The sequence below is a fragment of the Sylvia atricapilla genome, chromosome 10 (genome assembly GCF_009819655.1).
Source record: "Sylvia atricapilla isolate bSylAtr1 chromosome 10, bSylAtr1.pri, whole genome shotgun sequence".
NCBI lineage: Eukaryota > Metazoa > Chordata > Aves > Passeriformes > Sylviidae > Sylvia > Sylvia atricapilla.
In genome coordinates, this window is record NC_089149.1 from 16896059 (window position 1) to 16917976 (window position 21918).

The following is a 21918-nucleotide window of genomic DNA, read 5'->3' on the forward strand; positions in this document are numbered from 1 at the left end:
GGGCTTGAGCCTTTTTCGGTTGGGTTTGTGTTGTTTTTGGTTTTTTTTTTCTTCTGAGGATCTTACTTCACATTTTAAATCTCAACCTCTATTTGTATGCAGATGGTACCAACCTGCTGAAGCCTTTGTTCAGCACAACTGTACCCTGCTTGGTGGTAACCTGAGTGTTAGTTAATACAGTGTTGCACTCTCCCCATGGCTTGGATGCTGAAGTTGGTGCTGCAGCCTGAGGCTAAGGGCTGTCAGGTGGTTGCAGGTTGGGGTATTGAGAAGCTGCAGAATTTAGGGTGTGCACAAGACAGGGAGGACAATGCTAGCAAGCTCTGAGCCTGGATAAGAGACCTCCAGATTCAGATTTGTGGCAGGTTACTTTCCTTAAATCAGTAGATCATGCTTGGCTGCTCCAGGTGAATAAGGAACTTCAGCTGTTTCCTGAATGTTCCCTCCTGAGAGCACTGTTGCAACCTGATGAGTGTTCCAGGGATCTTGCCACTGATTGCAGCAGAGCCACGAGTTGCCCATACCAAGTCCTGGAGTAGTGCAGCTTCTTTCATTTGGGACACCTTTCTACTCCTGTCAGAAGTTAAAAGTGGTTTTGAGTTGCTTCCTTGTTCCTAGAAAGCCTTGTGTTGCAGCCTGATGGAGATTTTCTCCAGAAATGGCTGGTTTTGCTGCTAGTTACTGATTTTCCACGTGCCTGTCCATCTTTCCCATGCATTTTTGGATGTTTGCCTTTGTTCCCACCTGCTGTTCCACTGTCTGTCAGCTGTGTGTTTTCTGTGTTGCTTTTCCAGCACTGCTTCATGATGCCCCAGTCCCTGGGAGTGATCGGAGGGAAGCCAAACAGTGCTCACTACTTCATTGGCTATGTAGGTGAGTGCCCAGAGGACTGAAAAGACTGTCCAAACAATTTCCCCCCAGCTAAAAACTGCTTTTGGGGTGGCACAGCTCTCCTGCTTAGCCTCTGGTGCATGCTGCAGGGTTCTCCTTTCCTGCTGGAAGCATGGAAGGCTGCTGTGGGCTGAACCTCTCACCTGGATGATGTAGAGTTGAACAGTGGCCATAAACTTCCACTGTGTAACACTAAATCTGGTCTGTGGAGTGCATAGAGCCTGCTTCCTGCATTCAGAGCTGACCTCCCTCTGTGGCTTGGTCAGAGGGAGGTCACTTAATTGTTCTTAGGTGTTCCTCAAACCCTGCAAACTCTTACTACTCTCTTCCTTCCCTCTGGTTTCCTCTCTGCCAGAGACCTCAGGTTATTTGTGCTTTAGATTTCTGGGGTCTATTTAAGCTCACCCAGACAAGTGCCTGTGCCTCAATCTCAGAGTGTCACAGTGGAGTGGCCACCGTGGTTGTGCTGGCAGCTGTGCTTGGCTGAGAAGCATTTGGGGAAGTGGCTGAAAGCGAGATGTGCCTGGAATGTGGATTCCTCTGTGTGGTGATGAGAGCTGGCTCTGCCATTGCTCTTCCTCCTCTTTCAGAACTTCTTACTTCTGGCATGGTTCTTGCTGTTGATGTGTCCTTGCCTCTGTGCCCAGGTGAGGAGCTCATTTACCTGGACCCCCACACCACGCAGCCAGCGGTGGAGCCTGGTGACAGCGGCTGCCTCCCCGACGAAACCTTCCACTGCCAGCACCCTCCGTGCAGGATGAGCATCGCCGAGCTCGACCCCTCCATCGCCGTGGTATGTCCTGTTCCTCCTGCTCCCCATGACTCTAGGGGCACCACTGGGGTTCCCCTGTTCCACAGAGAGCTGGCAGAGGCAGTGGTGATGGTCTGGGTATTCTGCAGTGCTCTGGGTTTTGGTGACAGTGGTAAAGTTGCTCCTGACAGACAGCGGCTTGTCCCAGGGAAGTCCCCCTTGCATAGCAGTTAAATAGCATTCCTCATGGAGCAGTGTCATTTCTCTTGGGTTTAGTTTTGGCTTTGATTCCAGCCTTTTGATGGGCAGATCTGAATCCATTCCTGAATCCATGTGATGATGCACCATGGCTTGTTTTCTGTTGAACCTGAGATGCCTGCCCTTTGCTTCCTTTTTTCCTTCTGCAGTAAAGAAAATATTGATTCCAGCACTTGGATAGCCTGGACACATTAAGCCTTTGTGGAGTGTTCAGTTTAACAGGGCAGTGTGAGGCACGTTTTTAAATCAAGGCAGTCAGGAGTAGTAACTACTCCCAGTCCTGATCATGTTACTTGGTGTTGACGCAGGCCCTTAAGTCTGAAATGATCAATCTAAAATATAGAAAGATAAAGTCTTTTTCTTTTTTTTTTTTTTTCAGGGTTTTTTCTGCAACACAGAGGCAGACTTTAATGACTGGTGCCAGCAAATCAAAAAGGTTTGTGTATATGGATCTGGTCAGACATTGGAACAGGCTGCCCAGAGCAGTGGTGGAGTCCCCATCCCAGGAAGTGCTCAAAAGACATGTGGATGTGGCACTTGGGGACACGGTTTAGTGGTGATATTGGCAGTGCTGGGGGAATGACTGGACTTGAAGATGTTGGAGTTCTTTTCCAACTTTAATGAGTCTCTGATTCTCTGTCCCTGGGAAAGGAATATCAGGTATTGTTTTGTTTCCAAACCACTGCACAGAGACCATGTTCTCTGCAGCATTACCCCATTTTAAGCATATTAAAATAGTTTATTAAACTACCAAAAGGAGCACAGCTCTGAAACCCTGTTGATGATGTGATTCAAAAGCTTAGAAAAACATTTTTCTAGCTACAGTGAAGTCCCAACAGATCATTATTACCCCTGAAGTGCCCCAGCAGTGTAGAGCTGTTGGTTCTCATGGCTCTGCTCTGTCTCCACAGCTGTCCCTGGTCAGAGGAGCGCTGCCCATGTTCGAGCTGGTGGAACGCCAGCCCTCACACTTCTCCAACCCTGACATCCTGAATCTCACACCAGGTGAGGCCATGCAGGGAGGGAGAGAGAGCTGAGGGTGAGCAGGTCCCTTTGGGTTTCTGGAAATCATGGAATTACATGATCACTTCTAGTATGTTCCTGTCCTACCTGGAATTTAACCTGGAGCTCTTGGGGTAATTGATGTAGTTCTTCGGCTTTCAGCTAGAGGTTTGCAGATCCCACAGTGTCTCAGGAGGATTTTTAAAACAATCTGTGAATGGTGATGGTGACTAAGCAGAAGAACAAACAAGCTCACAGGCTGTCGTGGCAGTATGACTCTGTGGTTTCTGAATGGATGTTTGGAGGAATCAAAAGCATCCAGTGCAAAGGCTGAAAATGAAAACCGAGTTTGTAGGTAATGAAAATGGTCCAGTACAGGGCTGATCACACTTAGTTCCAGCATAAGGCACTCCTTCCTGGCATGTACCTCTATCAGTGGGAAAAAGGACAAGTGCTGGGCACTAATCTTGCCTGTTAGGCTCTGCTTATCACATTAATAATACGAGTAAATGTTGCAGGAGATAAAGCCATTTGCTGCTTCTGCCAAGAGCAGCGAGTGTGTGTGGGCAAGCCTACCCTGTCACCAGGCATTGAGTGCCTCCTGGCAACCTGCACCCTGCATTTCTGGTCTCTCTCCTCTCTGCCCTCCTTCCTTAAAAGCTTTCATTATCACACTGTCCCTTGCTATAAGGAGTGCTCAATTCCCTTGAAGTGTCAATTGATCCTTGCCTGTCTTAAATTGTCTCTAATGTTGTCTTTCCTACTCTTAAAAATGTTTCTGTAATGGACTATTTGTCCTTCTCCCTCTTCCCTGGCTTGTAGAGCCTCTCTCATGGCCATTCCATTTGTGTTACTCCTGTCTCTCACTAGAAGGAGTACTTTTTTTTAACTTTGAGCCCCTTTTAGGGCCTGAAGGGGTTCCAAGAAAGCTGGAGAGAGCACACAGTGAGAGGACAAGTGGGAATGGCTTCCCACTGCCAGAGGGCAGGGATAGATGGGATATTGGGATGTTCCTCCCTGTGAGGGAGGTGCGAACCTGGCACAGGCTGCCCAGAGAAGCTGTGGCTGCTCCATACACAGAAATGTCCAAGGCCAGGTTGAACAGAGCTTGGAGCACCCTGGGATAGTGGAAAGTGTCCCTGCCCATGGCAGGGGGACGGAACTGGATGATCTCTAAGGTCCCCTCCAACCCAAACCATTCTGGGGTTCTGTAACTGTTCAGCCTGAATTAATAAAGTTTCTCCTTTACTTTCCTCTGGGCTAAAGTTGCTTCCGTCCCCTTTAAGTGTGACCTCCTTCTTCACTATAAAGTTGGAAGGGTGGAGTTGGAAGGGTGGGATCAACTAACATTATCTTTCCTGACAAAGTGAACTGTACTAATTGCTTTTAGGAGAGTGCATGTTGTTAACATGTTGACACGTTGTTAACAGTTGCACCAAAAACAACCATAGTAGAAACAATTCTCTAATACATAGGGGTAAATGTATCTCTTAAATGGGACAGAGATCTTCATGGGTGTTAGTCCAGACCAGGGCAGGTTCTCCTCTTTTGAGCCTCTTGAGGCAGAACAGTCTTCTACTAATGCAGAGCTGGGGCACAGGAGGGTTGTACCCAACAGCAGCAGCAGAAATGTGTTTGGATCTGAGAAAGATTATGTGCTTCTGTGCTCCATGTAGTTCCCTCCAGTGCGTTTTTCATACCACTGACTTGTTCTTACCCTCCTCAGAGCCCTCACTTGGATTTGTCACTGAGTCTTGGGACTTGCAGGCACTTGGCACTCAAACTGTGATGCCTTCCAGCTGCTGTATGCTCTCCAGTCACAGCATGCCACTGAGGCAGCGCTCTCTTCTTCTCTTCCAGACTCCTCTGATGCCGACAGATTGGAAAGGTTCTTTGACTCGGAAGATGAAGACTTTGAAATCCTGTCCCTTTGAAAACAAATAGGAAACTGACTCTGCAAATTTGTGTATGTGTGGGGAGAAGGGGGGAGGGAAGCTCCTTCGAGAGCCTGGGGCTACCGGTTTTCATAGGTGCTTGCTGCCATCCCTGCCTCCCGTCCATCCTGGCATTCCGTGCAGCCTCGGAGCGGAGCGTGCAGTGTCTGCAGTGGGATGAAGAACCCAGAGGGTGTTACAGCCTTACTGGCTGCAGTTGGAATTTCTCAGCAGCAAACAGTTGCTGGAAGTGGATGCAGTGGTGCTTAGGAGTTCAAAGCCTATCTGTTACATCAGCAGGTCAGCTGGGCCTTCCAGGGGAGGCACGGAAATCATTAGAGCGCTGAATCCTTCTATGGGGACTCCCCTCTGAAGCTTAAGTAGAGCCCACCCATCAATTAGCAGGAAAAACGTCCAGTTAATGCCTTTAGTGACTTCCCTTCTCACTATCCAACCTGGACTGCAGCTCACAATGCTGGGGAACAGCAGCCATGTCCCACAGACAGCTGGGAAGCCTCCGGAGTGCAGGTCCCTACGGTACAACTCCTGTTCATGCTCTGCAGGACACTCAGCACTACCTCTCCTGTTCACACCCTATGGAAAGGGAATTGAGGGAACTTCTAAGTGACTGGGAATTCAATAAGTGAAGTGTGGAGCAGTGCTGTGCTACTGGGGAGCATCTCAATCCCAGTTTAAATCACAGAAGGAATGGAAGAATAGAAAATGTGCGTGTTGTTCAGTAAATCAATCCATGTGCTTCTACAGTGGAATAGTCTCTACAGCAAGTACCTTCAGGAAAGCTGCTTTGAACAGAAATCTGAATTCTACAGCCCAGTAAAAAGGTCCAGAGCTGGGAGAGCTGAAACAGGACAGCAGAGATCTGCCAGGCATGTGCCAGGCTTCTGCCTGTCCCCCAGTGTGCTAGCATAGCAACTAGGGAATGATGTTGTCCTGCCAAAAACCCAAGCTGTAAAACCTCTTGAGGTGCCCTGGGTGAGTTGGTCAGCACTTCCTCCAGCTTCTCCTGTCAGACATTCCCTTTCCAAAGCAGAAGAGATGCCTGAAGGTCAAGTAGGTTTCTGAGCTGTGTCGGTACCTTGCCTCTGCCCGCTCCCCTCCCTGTGGAGTGTGCCCAGAGGTGCTGTAGGAGCTAACTGGAGAAACCCCTGTCAGGTAATCATCCCAAGAAGGGCAGAATGCCTTGAGAAGGTCCAAATATACTGGAAATTTTAGCTACTTTAAGATGGTAGCTCTGCCTAGGGCCCTTCTCCACAGAGAGAAAGGTAAACACGGAAGAGAGCTGTCTCCATGCACACTGCAAGGGAAGTTGCTGCCGTAGTTTCCTTGGTGTGTGCTGCACACTACAACCCTGTTTACAAGGCTCTGGTTTTTGCATTCAGGTTTGGAACCTGTCAGATGATGGTGGTGGTGCCCAAGGGTGGTGCCACCAGGTTAGAAATTACCTGTTTCCCCTGTGACTGACCTACTGATGCTCTAACTGTCCCTGTGATACCCGAAAGCAGAGGTTTGAACTGGGAACCACAATGCTTCTGTCACTAAATTATTATTTGCTGCTTTCTGCCTGCTTCTCTTCTCTCTTGTAGTCAGGGGAAGAGGCAGCAGACGAAGTGGGGCTGTGCTCCATTCATCTGCTTTCAATTTCTATCTGAATAAACAGATCTAAAATCTTTGCCTGTCCTCATGTCCTTGCACATGCTGAAGGCAGGGGTGGGTAGTATGCTGTACACCTGAAGAGTCCAGTGTGTAGAGGGGCGCCAGGAGAGCTGGAGAAGGACTTTGGACAAGGGCCTGGAGGGACAGGACAAGGGGGAATGGCTTCCCACTGCCAGAGGGCAGGGTTAGATGGGATAGATGGGAAGCAATTCTTCCCCGTGAGGGTGGGGAGGGCCTGGCACAGGTTGTTCGGAGAAGCTGTGGCTGCCCCATCCCTGGAAGTGTCCAAGGCCAGGCTGGACAGGGCTTTAAGCAACCTGGTCTAGTGGAAGGTGTCTGTGCCCATGGAAAAAGATGATCTATAAGATCCCTTTCGAACCTAAATCAATGATTCTCCTGTTTATTTCATGTTCATGGGTTTATGTTTAAGGACAGCTCTGCTAGACAAGATTTTACCTGAGTGTTGACACAATGCCAATAACGGGGCTAAGCTCAGTTTAGATATTTAACAGGTGTTTCTGGCTTTTCAGTGTATTGTCTTGTCCCAATGTTACTGTCAGGGCCTGATGCAGTATTGCAGGGGCTCACCTCCTTCACCAGGAGTGTCTGGCTGCCAAGTGCTGGGCAGCTGTGGAGGGAAGGCAGCAGCCTTTGCCATTGTAGCTGATGTTGTATTAACAATTTTGTTTTAAATATGTAGCTTTCTCTCCCTGCTCGTGAATTGGTTCAATCTGCCTCTCTCTGAGTTAGAGAGGATTTAGTCTGTGAAAATCAGAGCAGTCCACCCTACTGGAAGGTAAGTCAAACATCCAGCAGAGACCTGAACTCTCCTGGCCATCTCTTAAGTGTCCCCTGCAAATGATTAACATTCCAGTTTGTTCTGGTGATTTAGGTGATTCATAGCTGGTCTGGTTTCAAACTGCACTGGGATGTGTGCAGGAGCCACAAGTGACTATTCCTCTCATCCTGGGCAGTCTAAGATAATTTATGTGCTACTTGTCCTCCAAACTGGCCTTGCTACGAGCTTATTCATCTGTTTCAGGCTCTTACCCGCTCACAGCTGTCCAGGATTGCACAGCTGGGGAGAAGGCTTGAATTCACCTCTTCCTTTTTTCCACAGCTATAGCAAACAGCTTTCCTTGGATTTAGTGCCTGAACTGCAGCACTCTCACCTCCCATATATTCTTCTAGAAGATAAATGATCATACTGGAAAAAAAGCCCTGTGCCAAATGCTTAAAAGAACAATTTATTAACAAATCGTCTACAAACTGGTTTGAGCATTGGGGGGATGCATTTACTAGAAATGAAGAATGATTAGAAACATTGCAATTCCCTAAAAATGGGAACTGTCTGTGTCCAGGGATGGCCCTTGGCTCCACATCCATATCTGCACTCCAGGACTGGAGCTGTAACAGGAGCTCCTGCTTGGGAGATGGAGGTTTTGACAAGGAATTTGATACACACTCATGGCATATTCATTTAAAAGAAGGGACTATGCAGGATGGAAGGGAGGAGCAGATGAGGACATCAGCAAGTATGTTGGACCCAAAAGAATACACAGGATCTAAGCTGAAGTTGCTGGGATGACACAGTCCGAGTGTGGAAGACTCAAGAAGTGACCTTTCCCTTACTCTTTTAGACCTGTATGAAGTTTCATTTCCAGAGTTCTCCCAGAGGTTTATTCTGAACCTCCTGCATAGTTTTCTGTGCAATGGACTTGATTTCTCTGTGCAAGTCTTCAATGCTCTTTGAAGCATTCACTGTCTGTTTCCAAGACAACAAAATACAGGACAGATAACAGAGAATACAGAAACATGTTAGTGGACACCAAGGAATGAGAAAAACCTTTTTGTAAAGGTTACTCAATTAAGTTGTTAAGGTTACTCCCCCCATTACCCATAATATCATTACTCTTCCTGAGTAGTGAAATGAGCTAATTACACCTCCTCTCTGCAGTTTCTGGAGTGGATTGGGAGAAATCAATATATGTAGGAATAGGCATTTAAGAAGTACATGTGAGGAGGGTGGGTGAAGGGAAACAGAAGAAACTGATGCTGCATGTTGTTTGCTGGCAGTCTCTCGGGTGTGTGACAGAGGCAGGTAAGCTAGGGATTCATCCCAGGTGCACAAAGAGCTGACCAGGGTCTCCTGGAACAGGGAAGTGCCCTCTCTGCCACATCTCACAGTGCCCTTGGCTGGTCCCCAACATGTCTCACTAAGAGAAGTGGGAAGGGGCAGCACAGGGATGTGACAGGCAAAATTTGAGAGATCTTACTAGAGATCCCCACCCTGGTCCATGACAAGCCCATTAGAGTTAATTCCTCACCTTCCAGTTTAGGGTCTTGTCCTCCATTAGGCAATAGAAGGACTGAAGAACTTTCTCTTGGAAGGAGCTGGTCTCATAACGTTCATGTCCAAAGTTCCCTCGTTCTGCTGCTTCTTCTGGACTTAACTGAAGGAACAGGATCAGGTCTGGCTTTGGGAGTCCAACATCAGGCTGTTTGCACCAATCCAGGCAGAAGTTCTGTCTCAAGCAAAGACAACCGAGCTTGAGGTGAGACACACTAAGACAGAAAAGCAGCAAGTTGGCTGGAGAGTGAGATGGGAAAGGAACAGCCAAGGATGGCAGAAATTGCAACCCAAATTGCACTCACTCAGCACAAGCTACAAACTGAAAGGTGATATCCCAGCTTACCATGTGGGAATTCAGTCCTGGGCATTTGGAAGCAGCAGGTTTTGTCAAGTGTTCAGCACCTTTTGTGCCTATTTGAGTTGGAGAGAGTGAAAGCTTTTCATGCCTCTTCTGCAGATCCCACCTGAGCTCTTCCAAGGCACATTCTGAGTCTCCACACAGCCATTACCAGTCCAGAACTTGCTCAGTCCAAAACAAAGCAAAACAAAGCTGCTCCCAAACACAAACACCACAGAGCTGCAATGCGGACATCTCTAAGCCCACAGAGGCTCCTTCCCAATACTCACCTACCCAGGAATTTTCAGCCCAGACACAACAGATGCAGTTTTCCAACTTTTGGATTTTGTTGAGAGGTCTGAAGACTTTCATCAGGGCATGTGAATCCATGATGTTGGTGAGACTATGGAGTCCATTCATTGCTCATCCACATCTTAAATCCCTCTAAGAGGAGCTGGCACATCTGCTCTCCAATTTCTCCCCAGATGTTCTGTGTCCTGGTAATCTGGGTATTTTTTGGATGTATGTGCAGTGGGTTTTTCAATCCCATGAGGGGGTAAGAGAAGCTGAAGTACCACATCAATCTTGGGTGTGAGCTCTGGCAGCCAGTAGACTTCTGTGTTAGGTATGGGCATCAATATCTCCCCTTCTCGAGTGAAAAACATGCCAAACTCCATTCTTTTAAGAAGAGAGGAGGTCTCTTCCAGCAGCAAAGGATGCCATCCCTGCTTCCCAAGGGTGGCATCTGCATGGCTGAGGCCTGCAGGTCACCAGCTACATTCAAAGAAATGTAGACACTTTTAAACACCCTTTTTCCCCCACCAGAAAGTAGCAGAACATTCCTCGCTGTGCTCATGTGGATTTGGGAACATTACTTTGGGATGACTCAGCTCGTGTTACACATCCTGACTCTTAATTTGAGACTTTTGCAGACACCTGATTAGCACTTAAATGCTTCAATGTATCTGTCTCAGGGTAAGCTACACAATGTCCAGGAAAGGAGAAGGGTGGAAGAAGATGCAGGTGAGGGCTTGGGGACCTCCTCAGTCCTTCCAGGAAGCAGGGAAAGGCTTGGGCAAGAATGAACATAGGTCACAGCTGGTGCTGCAGGCATGGCTGGAGCTTCTGTGACCACAGGATACTCTCAGAGGACTGATGGCTGCTTAGCAGGAACGGGACACATCTGACAGAGTGGGATATGAGTGTCTGTGCAGAATGGCTTCAAGAGTGGCTGGCAGAGCTGACTTGTTCTGAAAGTAGGGACAGGCCAAAAGGCACACGTGGGAATACCAGAAATTCAGGCTAAATCACTTTTACTCTGAAGGTGAGCAGAGAGGAACCCGGAAAGGAACAGATATACATCCCTGAAGATATTCAAACCTTGGCTGGAGGTAGGCTCAAGCAGCCTGCTTATGTCAGCCCTGCTGGAAGCTGGGCTTCATGAATTCCATAGGTCTCTTCTAATGTATGTGGCTCTGTTCCTCAAATTTATGGGCCAGCAGCCTGAGCAAGTACAGAGAGTCTGTAATAAACTCCCAGAATCATTCTCCAGAGTCAGGTCAGCTTCCAGTCCAGCAGTCTGTCCAGATTTACAAAGAATCACCAAGTAAGTTTCACTGCTTGTTCTGGGAAAGGGTAGACCCATATTAACATCTGAACTGAAACTTCCAGCCCATATTTCCCAGAATAGCCCCTGGGCCACTCACACCAACAGCCTCTACCTGGAGCTGCTTCCCCAGACAGAGAGAGGGGCAGGGGCTGCTGCAGGTCTCACTCACCCCTTTGGCACTTGTGAAGGCCACTCCAGAGAAGGCGTATCTGTCGACCACGACCGTGATCCCTTGATGGAGTTTCTCTTTCATCATCGGTCTGAAACCATGTGGGAGATAAAATAATAAAGTTGCACCCCTTTATAGTGACAGAAATGAAAGGAGTTAATCTAAAACTCCAAGTATGTCATTATTAAGGGAGATCACTGGCAGGGGCAGCTGTGATGCAGATGGCAAGTGAAGAACTGTTTGTATTCTCCACCAGGCACTGAGCAAATACCCTTTCATGACACCCAAACTCAGGGTGCCAAGTATTGGGAACTGCTCTAGGCAGCTCCAGGGCTCACAGGCAAGATCACAGATGAACTATATTGACATGGACAGCTTAGTCCTCTTCCCTTTTTAGGTGGTGCAGTAGATTTTGTGATATGCTCTGCCACTTTTATTCATGACAGTTCTTCTTAGAGCTCACTTATCTGCCTTCTGTTTTCCCAGCTTAATTGACACTGCCACTACAGCAGAGCCAGCAAAGCTTTTCTGTAAAATGAGAACATTTTGAAATCTCTATTTCCCGGTAAAAACAACAGCCAACACTGTTGTTTTCCCCACAACCACACAGACTCTGTGACTGAAGCAAGGACAGCCAGTTACAGGTGAACATGGCTGCAGGGAAAATTTGGGAACAATTCCTTAAGCACCATCACTCATAGGGATTCCCTATCAAAGCAAGGTATCTTCAGGAAAGAAAATAAATTCACAGTCTGGTTCAGTCTCAGCTCCCCAATTTTTTAATCCAGTACAGCACAGGAGTTGGAAATATGGTGACAGTGATTAATAAAACCAACAAATTGTGGGGTCTGATCTAAGATTACAAGGGAAGGGTCAGATGGGATATTGAGATAAAATTCTTTCCTGGGAAGATGTGAAGCCCTGGCACAGGGTGCCCAGAGCAGCTGTGGCTGCCCCATCCTTGGAAGTGTCCCAGACCAGGCTGGATGGGGCTTGGAGAAACCTGAGATAGTGGGAGGTGTCCCCGCCCATGGCAGGGGGTGGGACTGGATGGGCTTTAAGGCCCCTCCCAATCCAAACTATTCTGGGATTCTGTGATTAATCCAAAGCTGTAAGAGTCCTTAAGACATATTTCCAGCCTGTTTTCCTGTCTAAACAGGATCACATTCTTGTATTTTCTGTACCCACTGCAAGCTCAAACTCCATGTGACTCAACACCACACATTTTTCTTTTACAACTGAAAAAATCATCATCTTTACACATGTTCCCAGCGGTTGGCAGAGAAGAGCAGGTGAATGGTGTGGTCCTCCAGGTTCTTCTCTCTCCCCAGGTAGGAGCTGATCAGCTGCCCAATCTCTGTGGTTCTGTCTGTAGGAAAGACAGAAGATGCAAAGGCTGTCCCAAACCGCTCTTCTCAGATGAATATCCATCTCCCTGGGGGGTCTGTCCCGGGTGGGAGGTTGGTCTGACCAGAGCAGGGTCAATCTGTCATGGATGGCACGAGGTCAGTCCATCCAGGGTGGGAGTCTTTCTGTCATGGGTGGCAGGAGGTCTGTCCAGGATGAGGGGAATGTTTGTCACAGGTGGGAGAAGATCAGTCTTCTGGGGCTGGGATTTACCAGCCTGGGACAGGTTGTGGGGAGGAGGTCGGTCCATCCAGGATGAGAGTCCATAGTCACATAGGTCAGCTTCCAGTCCAGCTGTCTGTCCAGATTTACAAAAAGTCACCAAGTAAATGTCACCGCTTGTTCTGGGAAAGCGTAGACCCACGTTAATATCTAAGCTGAAACTTCCAGCCCTCATTTCCAATCCTCATTTCCTAGAAGAAGAATGGCCCCGGGGCCATCCCCACCAACAGCCTCTACCTGGAGCTGACCTATCAGTCTATCCGCGACGGGAGGAGTCCGTCGTGGATGAGGGGCAGTCGCTCTGCCGGGGCGTGGGAGTTCCATCTGTCACGGCCGGGAGGCGGTCGGTCCATCCAGGCTGGGAGGGGTCTGTGGGTCGGGGCTGGGGGCGGTCCCTGTGTCCCAGCGCCCGCCCAGAGCCCGGCCGCGGCGGGAAAGCACGGCAGCCCGCCCCTCCCCAGGGCTCACCCCAACCACGCCCTACCTGGGAAGCGAAGGAGGTCGGCGCGGTGCCCGGCCTCCCGCAAGGCCTCCACCAGCCGGCGGCCCTGGGTGCTCTTCCCGGCGCGGTCCACACCCTCCAGCGCGATCAGCGCCCCGCGCCGCGCCGCCATTACTGCGCGGGCCCCGCGCCGCCCCGCCCCTTCCGCCGCGCCCGCCAATCGCCGCCCGCCCCGCCCCTGATGATTATGCAGCGCCAGCGGCCCCGGCGGCCAATGGGCGGCGCGCAGGCCGTGAATACGGGATGAGGCCGCGGGCCTGCTCATGCGGGCCCGGCGGGCGGCGGCGAGCGGCGCGCGGGCCGCAAGATGGCGACTGCCATGTACCTGGAGCACTACCTGGACAGTGAGTGTGGGGCGGGGGCGGCAGAGGGGCCGGGACGGGGACTGGGCCGGGACCGGGGCGGGGGCGGTGGGATTGGGGCGGCAGTGGCAGCGCGGCAATTAAAACTGCGCCACGGGCAGCGCGGGGGAGTGGGGGGAGCGCCAGTGTCGTTGCGTCATCACCCGGCGCCATATAACGTCATCGGTGCGCGCTGGGGAGTGGGATGGTGAGGCCATGGTGGCTGTGGGAGGCAGCGGGGCGGGGGTCCTGCTCCCCTCCCTTCCCCTCCCTTCCCCTCCCTTGGCTGGGCCGCTGGTGCCGGCCCAGTGACTGGCACCCAGGCAGCTGCTCAGGGTCTGCTGAGGTGAAAGGGCGGCTCATGGTATGTGACTCACAGGATGAGTTGGGTTGGGAATGACCTTGAAACTCATCTCGTTCTAGCCCCTGCCATGGGCGGGGACACTTTCCGTTGACAAGGTTGCTCAGAGCATTTAATAGCGTTTTTCTTGCAGGTATTGAGAATCTGCCATGCGAGCTGCAGAGGAACTTCCAGCTGATGCGGGAGCTGGATCAGAGAACAGAAGGTACGTGCAGGTGTTTCGGCAAGCAAAGGCCGAGAGAGCCTGGCCTCAAGGATGGAAAGAACCCAGTGGAGACCGGGCTTTAGAGGCCCCTCTACTGCTGTCCCTTCTCTCAGCCTGAGTGCTCTGCAGCGTTTGTTTGTTTCCTGTGAGGATACAGCTCACATCACAGGGCTTGATTCTGTTTCCAGTTTAAATTCGTAGCTCTGTGATAACTGCACTCAGTGGCCACTTGGATGAGAGTCCTTCCTTCTTCATATTTCTATATCTAACAAGATCTAGATTCCTGTGTGTCTTGCAGGACGATGTTTTCTTCCTTTCTGAAGTCTTTCTTTGTATCTGGTTGCATATTAATTATTTTTATTTTGAACCATCAGGACAGTAAGTGACGGCACAACAAATAAAATGTCCTGCATGTAGGAAGAGAGGCTGAAACTTGTGAGCTCATGGGTTCAGTTTCTGATCTTAACTGTGAATTAACTATCAATTAACTTCTGAATTAGCTCTGGAACACTCAAGAAAGCAGAATCACACCATAAGTGACAAAGAGTGAGCACCTTTAACTTAACTGGTTCTGTTTTTAAAAAGGCAAATGCATTAAGGACTTGAGGGGAGTGTAACAGCTGTCAGGAAGGGTCTGCTGAATGGAAATAGAAAAACAAAAGTACCTGTTCTTTTCTCAGACAAGAAAGCAGAGATCGACAGCCTGGCAGCAGCGTACATCGAGTCAGTGAAGAACATGCTGCCTGAGGAGAGAGTGGAGCACCTGAGGAAGATCCAGAGTGCCTACAGCAAGTGTAAAGAGTACAGTGATGACAAAGTGCAGCTGGCCATGCAGACCTATGAGATGGTGAGCCATGAGCTGTGGAACAATGGGCATCCTCTGGAATGGTGCATGTGGAGATGCTTCACAGTGTCAGCTTTCCCTGAGTTGGTTTTTTTTTTTTTTTTTTTTTTTGGTTTTTTTTTTGTTTGTTTGTTTGTTTTTTCTTTTTCTTAAATTTCTTACCAAAACAAGTTATTAGTCCTCAAGCTTATGTTTTTCACTGTTGCCATCCCCAGAAAGCTCTCTTCATTGGCACCAGGTTTCTCTTTTGCTGAAGAATTAGTGAGATTATCCTCCTTGGAGGTGGCTTTATCAGTAGTACTCATCTGCTGTGTAATAATGCTAGCAAATTTACCACACTCCAGCAGCTCTCTGTCACTGATAATTTATTTGGGGCACATTTAGTTGAAAGCAAATTTTTTTTTTAAACCAGCTGCTGTACTATGTTGTGGAGGAACAGCAGGAATTCTGCTCAATTGCCTTGGTTTATTGGACATCAAAATCTCCTCAATAGACCTTGGGAGAAAAATCTCATTTCTTAAGATGCAGCTTTCCAATTTATTTTTTTTCTTCTGTCTCTCGAGTAATTCTTATCTCCATGTGTTTAACCTCCTTGATGAAAGTTGAGTGAGGGGAATCCTTTTGACTGTAGTAAGTATTTGTTTCCAGCTTGTAGGGATGCTTTGGGTTTTGCTACAGCTGCAGTTGATGATTGATTGCCATCAAATGCTGCAAAAAACATGTAATCATGTCCCAGTAATATCAATGCCCTAGATAACTGGTGAACTCATTTAATGACAAAGTCTTGTAGCAGCACAGCTTGGGGGTAGTGGCTTAAAATCTCTGTTCTGAAAGTCAATTTATTGCAGCCAGGGTAGTAAAAGGTATTTAATTAGTGTGTGTTGACTTGAGGATATTAAACCTTTGTATTTATTGTTAAACTTCTTTGATTCACGCGACAGTGGAGTACCAGGGGAAAAACCCTAACTGCTCTACTTGACACATATCAAGGACTGCCTTTGAATTTTGAACATCACAGGGACAAACCAGTTGTTTTTAGTATCTCTCACCTTGTTTTGTTGAGTCTGAGTTGCTTTGACTCTCCTGTATGTTGCCTCCCTTTTCCTTCCTTTCTGCTTGCTTTTGTGGAGGGTTTGGGCCCTTGTGCTTTTGCCTCCCTCATTCCCTTTGTGTGTACCACTTCCCTTTTCCCAGCCTGTACCCCTTCCATGCCTTCCTCTGCAGTACCACACTCTGCTCATGCCGATAACAGCCAAATTCTAGCCCTTCCTGTTTTAGTTTGGAGCTGTTTTTTGTGTGTGTGTGCGTGTTGCTTTGTAGCTGAGTTTGTGGTTTCCTCTTGGTGCAGGTGGATAAGCACATCCGCCGGCTGGATGCAGACTTGGCGCGCTTCGAGGCTGATCTCAAAGATAAACTGGAAGGCAGCGACCTCGAAAGCCCTGGATCCCGGAGCCTGAAAAGTGGGTACATCTTACATAGCTGAGGGCCTTTGCCAGCACTTAGAGTATCAAACCAGGAAGGCTGAGATGTAAAATAGGCTGTTATTTCTGGAGGAAGGGAAAAAGTGTGCAATTCTCTGCTTGTTTTTAATGCTCTTCAAATCTTCTCTTTATCTTTTGCCCACTATGTTTATAGTGGGCAAAAGATGAAGAGGAATATGGTACTGGGATCAAACTTACTGTTGCTGTTTCATAGATCATCCTGAGGTTGTTACTGATTCTAAGGGTGCTGTGCTAAAACTGCACTGGTGTAACAGTCTTAGTTTTGGGAAAAAATAGTAATTAAGAGAAGATACCAATTTCTGTCATGTATACTGAAGTATTGTGTGATTACAGTGACATTTGAGTGTGGATACAGCAGCACAGCGCAGCTTTGTGCCTTTGAACAATGAAATAAGGGGTAGGAGCAAGGAGGTGGAGTTGAAAGCTATGTTAGTTATTGAGTAATCTATTAACTGTGTTTAAAAATACACTGAGATTTGAGAAAAATACTGCATGTCTAATCAAGTGTGATGCTGTTTATGACCTGTGCTGACATACTGCTCTGTTGCCAAACCTGTAAACACAAGAGTTTGGTGTATTTTGTGGCTTAAAAATGCATTTCAGTCAGCATATTCAATTTTTTTATTTATATATATATATGTAATTCCATTACCTATGAAATGGGCATTTTAAGACAAGTAGCTGCATCTAAAGAACAACAGCTGGGGATGTTTCTGCCACTCAGGCTGAAACAGTGGGGTTGTTTTTTCTTTTTAGAGGGACGAAGTCAGAAAGACAAAAGGAGCTCTCGTGGTCGAGGCAGGAGAACATCTGAAGAAGATACACCAAAGAAAAAGAAGCTCAAAGGAGGGTAAGGCAGACCCAGGCACAGCTCCAGGGCCTTGGGCTTGACACTTGATGAGTTTTCCACAAGCTCTTACTGCCCTATTTATGACTCATGTCCGGATGGCAAGCCGTGTTAAGAGTGTTCTGGTCCTATTCCATTTCATTAACGTCCTGCTTAGGACAGGCCAGCATTGTTAATTAATTCCTTGGTTGGCATGTGGAAGCTCAGCATGCTTGGAACACTCTGGCTGGAAGGACAAGATCAGCCTCCCTGCTGCTGTTGGCAAACTGGGAGCAAATGGCTTTGATTTTTGTCACAGGGCTATTTTTAACAGTTGCTTGTGGTCTTGATGGTAAAAGAAACTCACTTGTCCACCAGGACAGAAACTAGTGTTGTGCTGCTGTTCTAGAAATCTTGCAGAATTTTGGGGGTGGTTTTCAAAGGATTGTGTCCTAGGTAGCCTTGCGTGTCCCCTCGCTGAGATGGGATTTATATTAAAGGGGCTAGGTCTATTCTGATATTTTCAGTTGGCTAAGTAGAGGAGCAGGAAACTAAAAATAGTTTCTGTGGACTGCTACTGGCATGTCAGCACATCTCTGTCAGGGTAAGAGAGTTCACTCATGCCTGACAATGACAAAAAATGTATGTTGAAACAGGTTGAGGGAAAACCCCAGACAGGATATTCTACCCACTACCAGGAGTGACCTGTATGATGATTTTGTTACTTTACTTATGACATCTACAAATCCTTCTCTTAATTATTTCTAGTCATACTGTGTTTGATCCAACCTACCTTATGATTTTAATTACTGGTTTGTGGCAATGTAATACAAACTAAAACAGGATCAGTGTGGTTTAGGGAAGATACTGTAAAACACTAATTTTCCTGAGTAGGATCTAGATCTTGAAAACAACAAATTCCAGAATGATTCGTGTTTGGAGAAAACTTAAAGACCATCCTATTCCAGCCCCTGCAGTGGGCAGGGACACCTTCCGCAGCACTGTGTTATTCCAAGTCCAACTATGAACACTTCAGGGATGGGGGACCCACAGCTCCTCCAGACAACCCGTGCCAGGACCTCCCTACCTTCATAGGGAACAATTTCTTTTCAATATCCCATTTAACCCTGCCCTCTGGCAGTGGGAAGCCATGCCCTTGTACCACAGTTTTGTTTCGCAGTTGAGAAGTGTTTTGTCCTGACTCTGTCCTTGCCCACAGGTCTGAGTTTGCTGATACCATCCTGTCAGTGCATCCCTCGGATGTCCTGGACATGCCAGTGGATCCCAACGAGCCCACCTACTGCCTGTGTCACCAGGTGTCCTATGGAGAGATGATTGGCTGTGACAACCCAGATGTAAGCACTTGAGAGATTGTTGATTTTCGAATGTTTGTTGCTTCCCAACCCCATACAATCCAAGGAGGGGGTCCTTGCTCAGTTAGCTCGTCCCAAGTGGTGGGAACATTTGTGATCCACTGAGAATCTCCTGTGTGGGATTTTTCTTTCTCTTTTGCAGTGCCCTATCGAGTGGTTCCACTTTGCATGTGTGGACCTGACCACCAAACCCAAAGGGAAATGGTGAGTATGACAACATTCAGCTTTGGAATTTTTATTAGGCTGCAGTTTGCCTCAACAAGAATTAAAACCCTGTTGTGGCCCTGACAGAGGAGCTTTGCTCTTGTCATCAGAGGGTTTGCATCCCCTGTGATTGGGGATTACATGTCAGGGTAGAAGATACAAGACAAACTGTCTTCTTAAAATCCATTTCCACACAAGTCTTAGGTGCTGGTGGGAACAAAACTGCCTGATAAACAGAGCAGGTTTTGACCTGAGGCATGTATAAACACAGATATGTTACATCTGAGGTTTGCTCTGTTGTCACTAGTTGTGACTATGCTTAAGGAAGAGACAGGTACCTTGTCTTTTCACTTCTGGAGGCAAATTTTGGAGACTTCTCAGAGTTTTACTATGTGCTTCTCTTGGAAAGGATCGTGGGTTTGTTATTTTTATCTAATGGACTGTTTTAATCAAATTAACAAATTGCCTGTCAAAAACATGCTTAATTGTGAACAAATATTAAAATCAGTTCTCAAGCACTGTGCTGCTAATTTCAGGGGCTAATTACTGACTTTTTTTTCCCTACAGGTTTTGTCCTCGTTGTGTTCAGGAAAGAAAGAAAAAGAAGTAAGGAGTAGAGGGGGATACACCACCGAGGCAAGAAGAATTTAATATATTCCTTCATTCATGTTGCAATATTACCTTTGATTATTTTTTGTTAATCTATCCTCCATCTTTTTCTGGTATGATATTTAATTATCCAGTGGCCAGTTGAAATTCCTGTTCTTCCTAAGACAATGATTTTGGGAGGGAGTCCCAAATCCCTTTGCCACGGAGATTTTATTTATGTTAGTCTTGCACAATAATACTGAGGGAGGGTGTTGCCTTTTCTGGCTGTTTCCATTTCCCTGAAGATTCTTTAAGTACATCACTGTGAAGATGAAACCTACAGTATTCTTAGAGAGAGAGAGAGAAGGTTGGATTTATTCACAAAGTAAGATGAAAGCCTGAACTGTTAGCTGTGATTGCCTGTGTGGCACATGGGTAAATCAGGTTTTAGGGAAAGGCTTCATGAGGACACTCTTTGTTCCAGTGATGGTCTGGCTCTGCTGTTGTAGGCCATTCAGGAATGTTGCAACAGAGCTTGTTGTCTTTTTTTAATGGGCCACATTTGCATGTTCTTGACTTCTCTGGCTGCCTTTCCAGATGATGACTGTGAATCCTTGCATTAGCGCAGTGTCAGTGGCTGCAGCAGAAGGGACAGAGGAAATCAGGACCTGGAAAGCAAAAGTCTCTGTTTTTTCCTTCCTCTAAGATACAGTGGATGCAGAAGTCGAGGGAAGAGCACAGATTGGTCTTGCCTTCACATCTGTCTCCTGCACCATGAGGCTTACCTGCCTTGCAGTGAAAGAGGTAGTGGGGAAAGGTGTTCCAGGTTTCCCTCCTGCTGGTGGAAGGAGGAAAAAAATGCCCCAAACTCATGAACTTTGCTGGCTCTGATCCCTGTTGGGTGTTGGTGGCAGCTCTGTGCAGGGCTGTGTGCTGCTTTCCATACCAGTGTGCTGGAGCTCCAGGTGCAGACTACTGGAAAGGCATAAAAAACTCCCAGATAATCTTTCCTTCTGCTGAATAAACAGCACAGAAGATTAAAAACACTTCTCAGATTCTGGCACCTGTTTTCAAAAGAAAGAGGATTTTTCCTGTTATACTGAGCCTCTTACTCATGTTTTGCAATGAAGGAAAGCAGAACACAGCTCCTGCCACCTCTCCTTCCCTCTGTGGGGCTTTGGGCCTGCTGCTGACCTAGAAGAAACCTCTCAATTGTGAGGTAGCTTTTCTGTGAATATTGATATATGGCAGGAAAAAAGGATGAATTTTAGGAAAAAAATCCCTGTCTTCAGGGTCCTGTCATTTCCAGTGTAATGTTGCAGGTGTCTTTACTGCATTGCATCACAGAGAGATGAAGTTCCCACAGTTCAGTGCATGAAAATGCACATTTGTGATGCACATTTGGCATTGCTGCCGCAGAATAGGACATGGAAAACAGGCAGAGAAATTAAAGCCAGAGTGCTGGATGGAGGGAGGAGGAACAGCACAGTCACACAAACTGGGAGTACAGCAAGCCCTCTTCTTCTTCCTGCCTCTTCATGAGAGCAAATTTGTGATACCTCAGGAGCCAGCCTGTGATCCAGTCCCCAGAGGGTGAGAGCTGCTCCTCCTCCTCCCACTGCACTGGACTGAGTTGGAGCATTGCTGAGTCCTGACAACCCGTGTTGATGCTGTTCCAGGTTTTGTTTTCCCCTTCCACCCAGTGGTATTGTAGGCAACTATTCTTCCTGTTTCTTCCTAAGGCTTTGTTAGTACTGGTATTGCCAAGCATTTGATTTGAAACAATCTCAAAACTCTGGAGATCTTGCTGGAAACATGCTGTGAGGGAAGAGAGCAGTTCTGGGTGAGCCAATGTGGAGCTGCCTTCCCTCAGCTCCAAAATTCTGGTAGGTAGCATAACAAAACACATTTCTAGAAGTACTTTTGGGGCTTCAAAGAGCATTTTCCACTTGAATCAGCGAAGCAAAAAAGAAAACAAGCTCTGGAAGGTAGAGCCCTCAAAAGGAAGGATAATTTGCTAGGAATGATGAATAGCTTGAGGTAGAACATTCTCCTCTTCTTTACAACCTCTGTGATGTGTAAAGCATTTGAGATCTGATACCAGCAATAAACTCTCCCACTGGGAACATGCCAGTTCAGGGCTTGCATGAGCTCAGGAGTGTGTCCTGCCGTCTTACACCTGGTCATAGAGATTTTTTACAACACCTTGTAGACAAAAATACCAGCAGCCTTCGTTTTTGCGTACTAAAGGATTTAAATCTTCTGACTTTTGAATGTACAGTGTTAAATGTTTCTTGGAGAAGGGTGGTCCCTAAAGGAGTGCCCCACTAAACATTGCCCAAAAACCCCTACCAGGGGCCCAGCTTTACTGCAGCTTGTCCAAACTGGAGGTCAAAACCGACTTTCACTCAATTACCGAAATGAGGACAAATATTTTAAAAAAGTAAGGAATGTAAAGAAAAAAAAAAATAAGGAAATGTATATCTGTATTTTTTGGATCTTGGAGATGTTGGATTATATTATAAATAAAGTATTTTTGGGAAAAAATGTGTGAGGATTATTGGG

General features: G+C 47.3%; 3 protein-coding genes across 10 annotated transcripts in view; 2 read left to right on the forward strand and 1 right to left on the reverse strand.

The window, feature by feature from the left end:
• ATG4B (autophagy related 4B cysteine peptidase) overlaps positions 1–6526 on the forward strand; it is a 19714-nt gene extending 13188 nt beyond the window's left edge. The window contains exons 9-13 of the mRNA XM_066326110.1: positions 795–873; positions 1539–1684; positions 2280–2336; positions 2812–2905; positions 4763–6526. Coding sequence (XP_066182207.1) covers positions 795–873; positions 1539–1684; positions 2280–2336; positions 2812–2905; positions 4763–4836 — 450 coding nt within the window. The 3' untranslated portion in view covers positions 4837–6526. The remainder of the gene's footprint in view (positions 1–794; positions 874–1538; positions 1685–2279; positions 2337–2811; positions 2906–4762) is intronic.
• On the reverse strand, positions 2917–13374 carry DTYMK (deoxythymidylate kinase). Of its 7 annotated transcripts, none has more exons than XM_066326116.1 (6): positions 13092–13231; positions 12599–12683; positions 12239–12347; positions 10979–11069; positions 8838–9035; positions 7742–8275 (listed from the first exon to the last, which is right to left on the reverse strand). In XM_066326116.1, the coding sequence occupies exons 2-6, from the start codon at positions 12633–12635 to the stop codon at positions 8165–8167; spliced, it is 546 nt and encodes a 181-aa protein (XP_066182213.1). In that variant the 5' UTR covers positions 12636–12683; positions 13092–13231; the 3' UTR covers positions 7742–8164. The 7 variants fall into 7 exon arrangements, with proteins under 7 accessions (XP_066182209.1, XP_066182213.1, XP_066182214.1 ...); XM_066326117.1 differs by lacking the exon at positions 13092–13231 and adding an exon at positions 12856–12895; XM_066326112.1 differs by lacking the exons at positions 7742–8275; positions 12599–12683 and adding an exon at positions 2917–3232 and having other exon boundaries at positions 13092–13374.
• Positions 13315–21786, forward strand: ING5 (inhibitor of growth family member 5). 2 transcript variants are annotated; one of them, XM_066326118.1, is made up of 8 exons: positions 13315–13453; positions 13945–14016; positions 14697–14863; positions 16209–16320; positions 17119–17212; positions 18408–18543; positions 18704–18765; positions 19333–21786. In XM_066326118.1, exons 1-8 carry the CDS (start codon positions 13417–13419, stop codon positions 19373–19375), a joined length of 723 nt encoding a protein of 240 aa, XP_066182215.1. In that variant the 5' UTR covers positions 13315–13416; the 3' UTR covers positions 19376–21786. The 2 variants fall into 2 exon arrangements, with proteins under 2 accessions (XP_066182215.1, XP_066182217.1); XM_066326120.1 differs by lacking the exon at positions 13315–13453 and adding an exon at positions 13669–13814.
• The last annotated feature ends 132 nt before the right edge of the window (positions 21787–21918 follow it).

Excerpts from the sequence above, each read along its gene's own strand:
- ING5 (XM_066326118.1), top strand. The coding sequence starts at position 13,417 with ATGGCGACTGCCATGTACCTGGAGCACTACCTGGACA. Across the intron at positions 13,454-13,944 it reads CCTGGAGCACTACCTGGACA|GTATTGAGAATCTGCCATGC; the intron begins GTGAGTGTGGGG and ends TTTTTCTTGCAG. Across the intron at positions 14,017-14,696 it reads GCTGGATCAGAGAACAGAAG|ACAAGAAAGCAGAGATCGAC; the intron begins GTACGTGCAGGT and ends TTCTTTTCTCAG.
- DTYMK (XM_066326112.1), bottom strand. The coding sequence starts at position 13,374 with ATGAGCAGGCCCGCGGCCTCATCCCGTATTCACGGCCTGCGCGCCGCC. Across the intron at positions 12,348-13,091 it reads CGACCTCCTTCGCTTCCCAG|ACAGAACCACAGAGATTGGG; the intron begins GTAGGGCGTGGT and ends TCTTTCCTACAG. Across the intron at positions 11,070-12,238 it reads GCCAACCGCTGGGAACATGT|ACCGATGATGAAAGAGAAAC; the intron begins GTAAAGATGATG and ends ACATGGTTTCAG.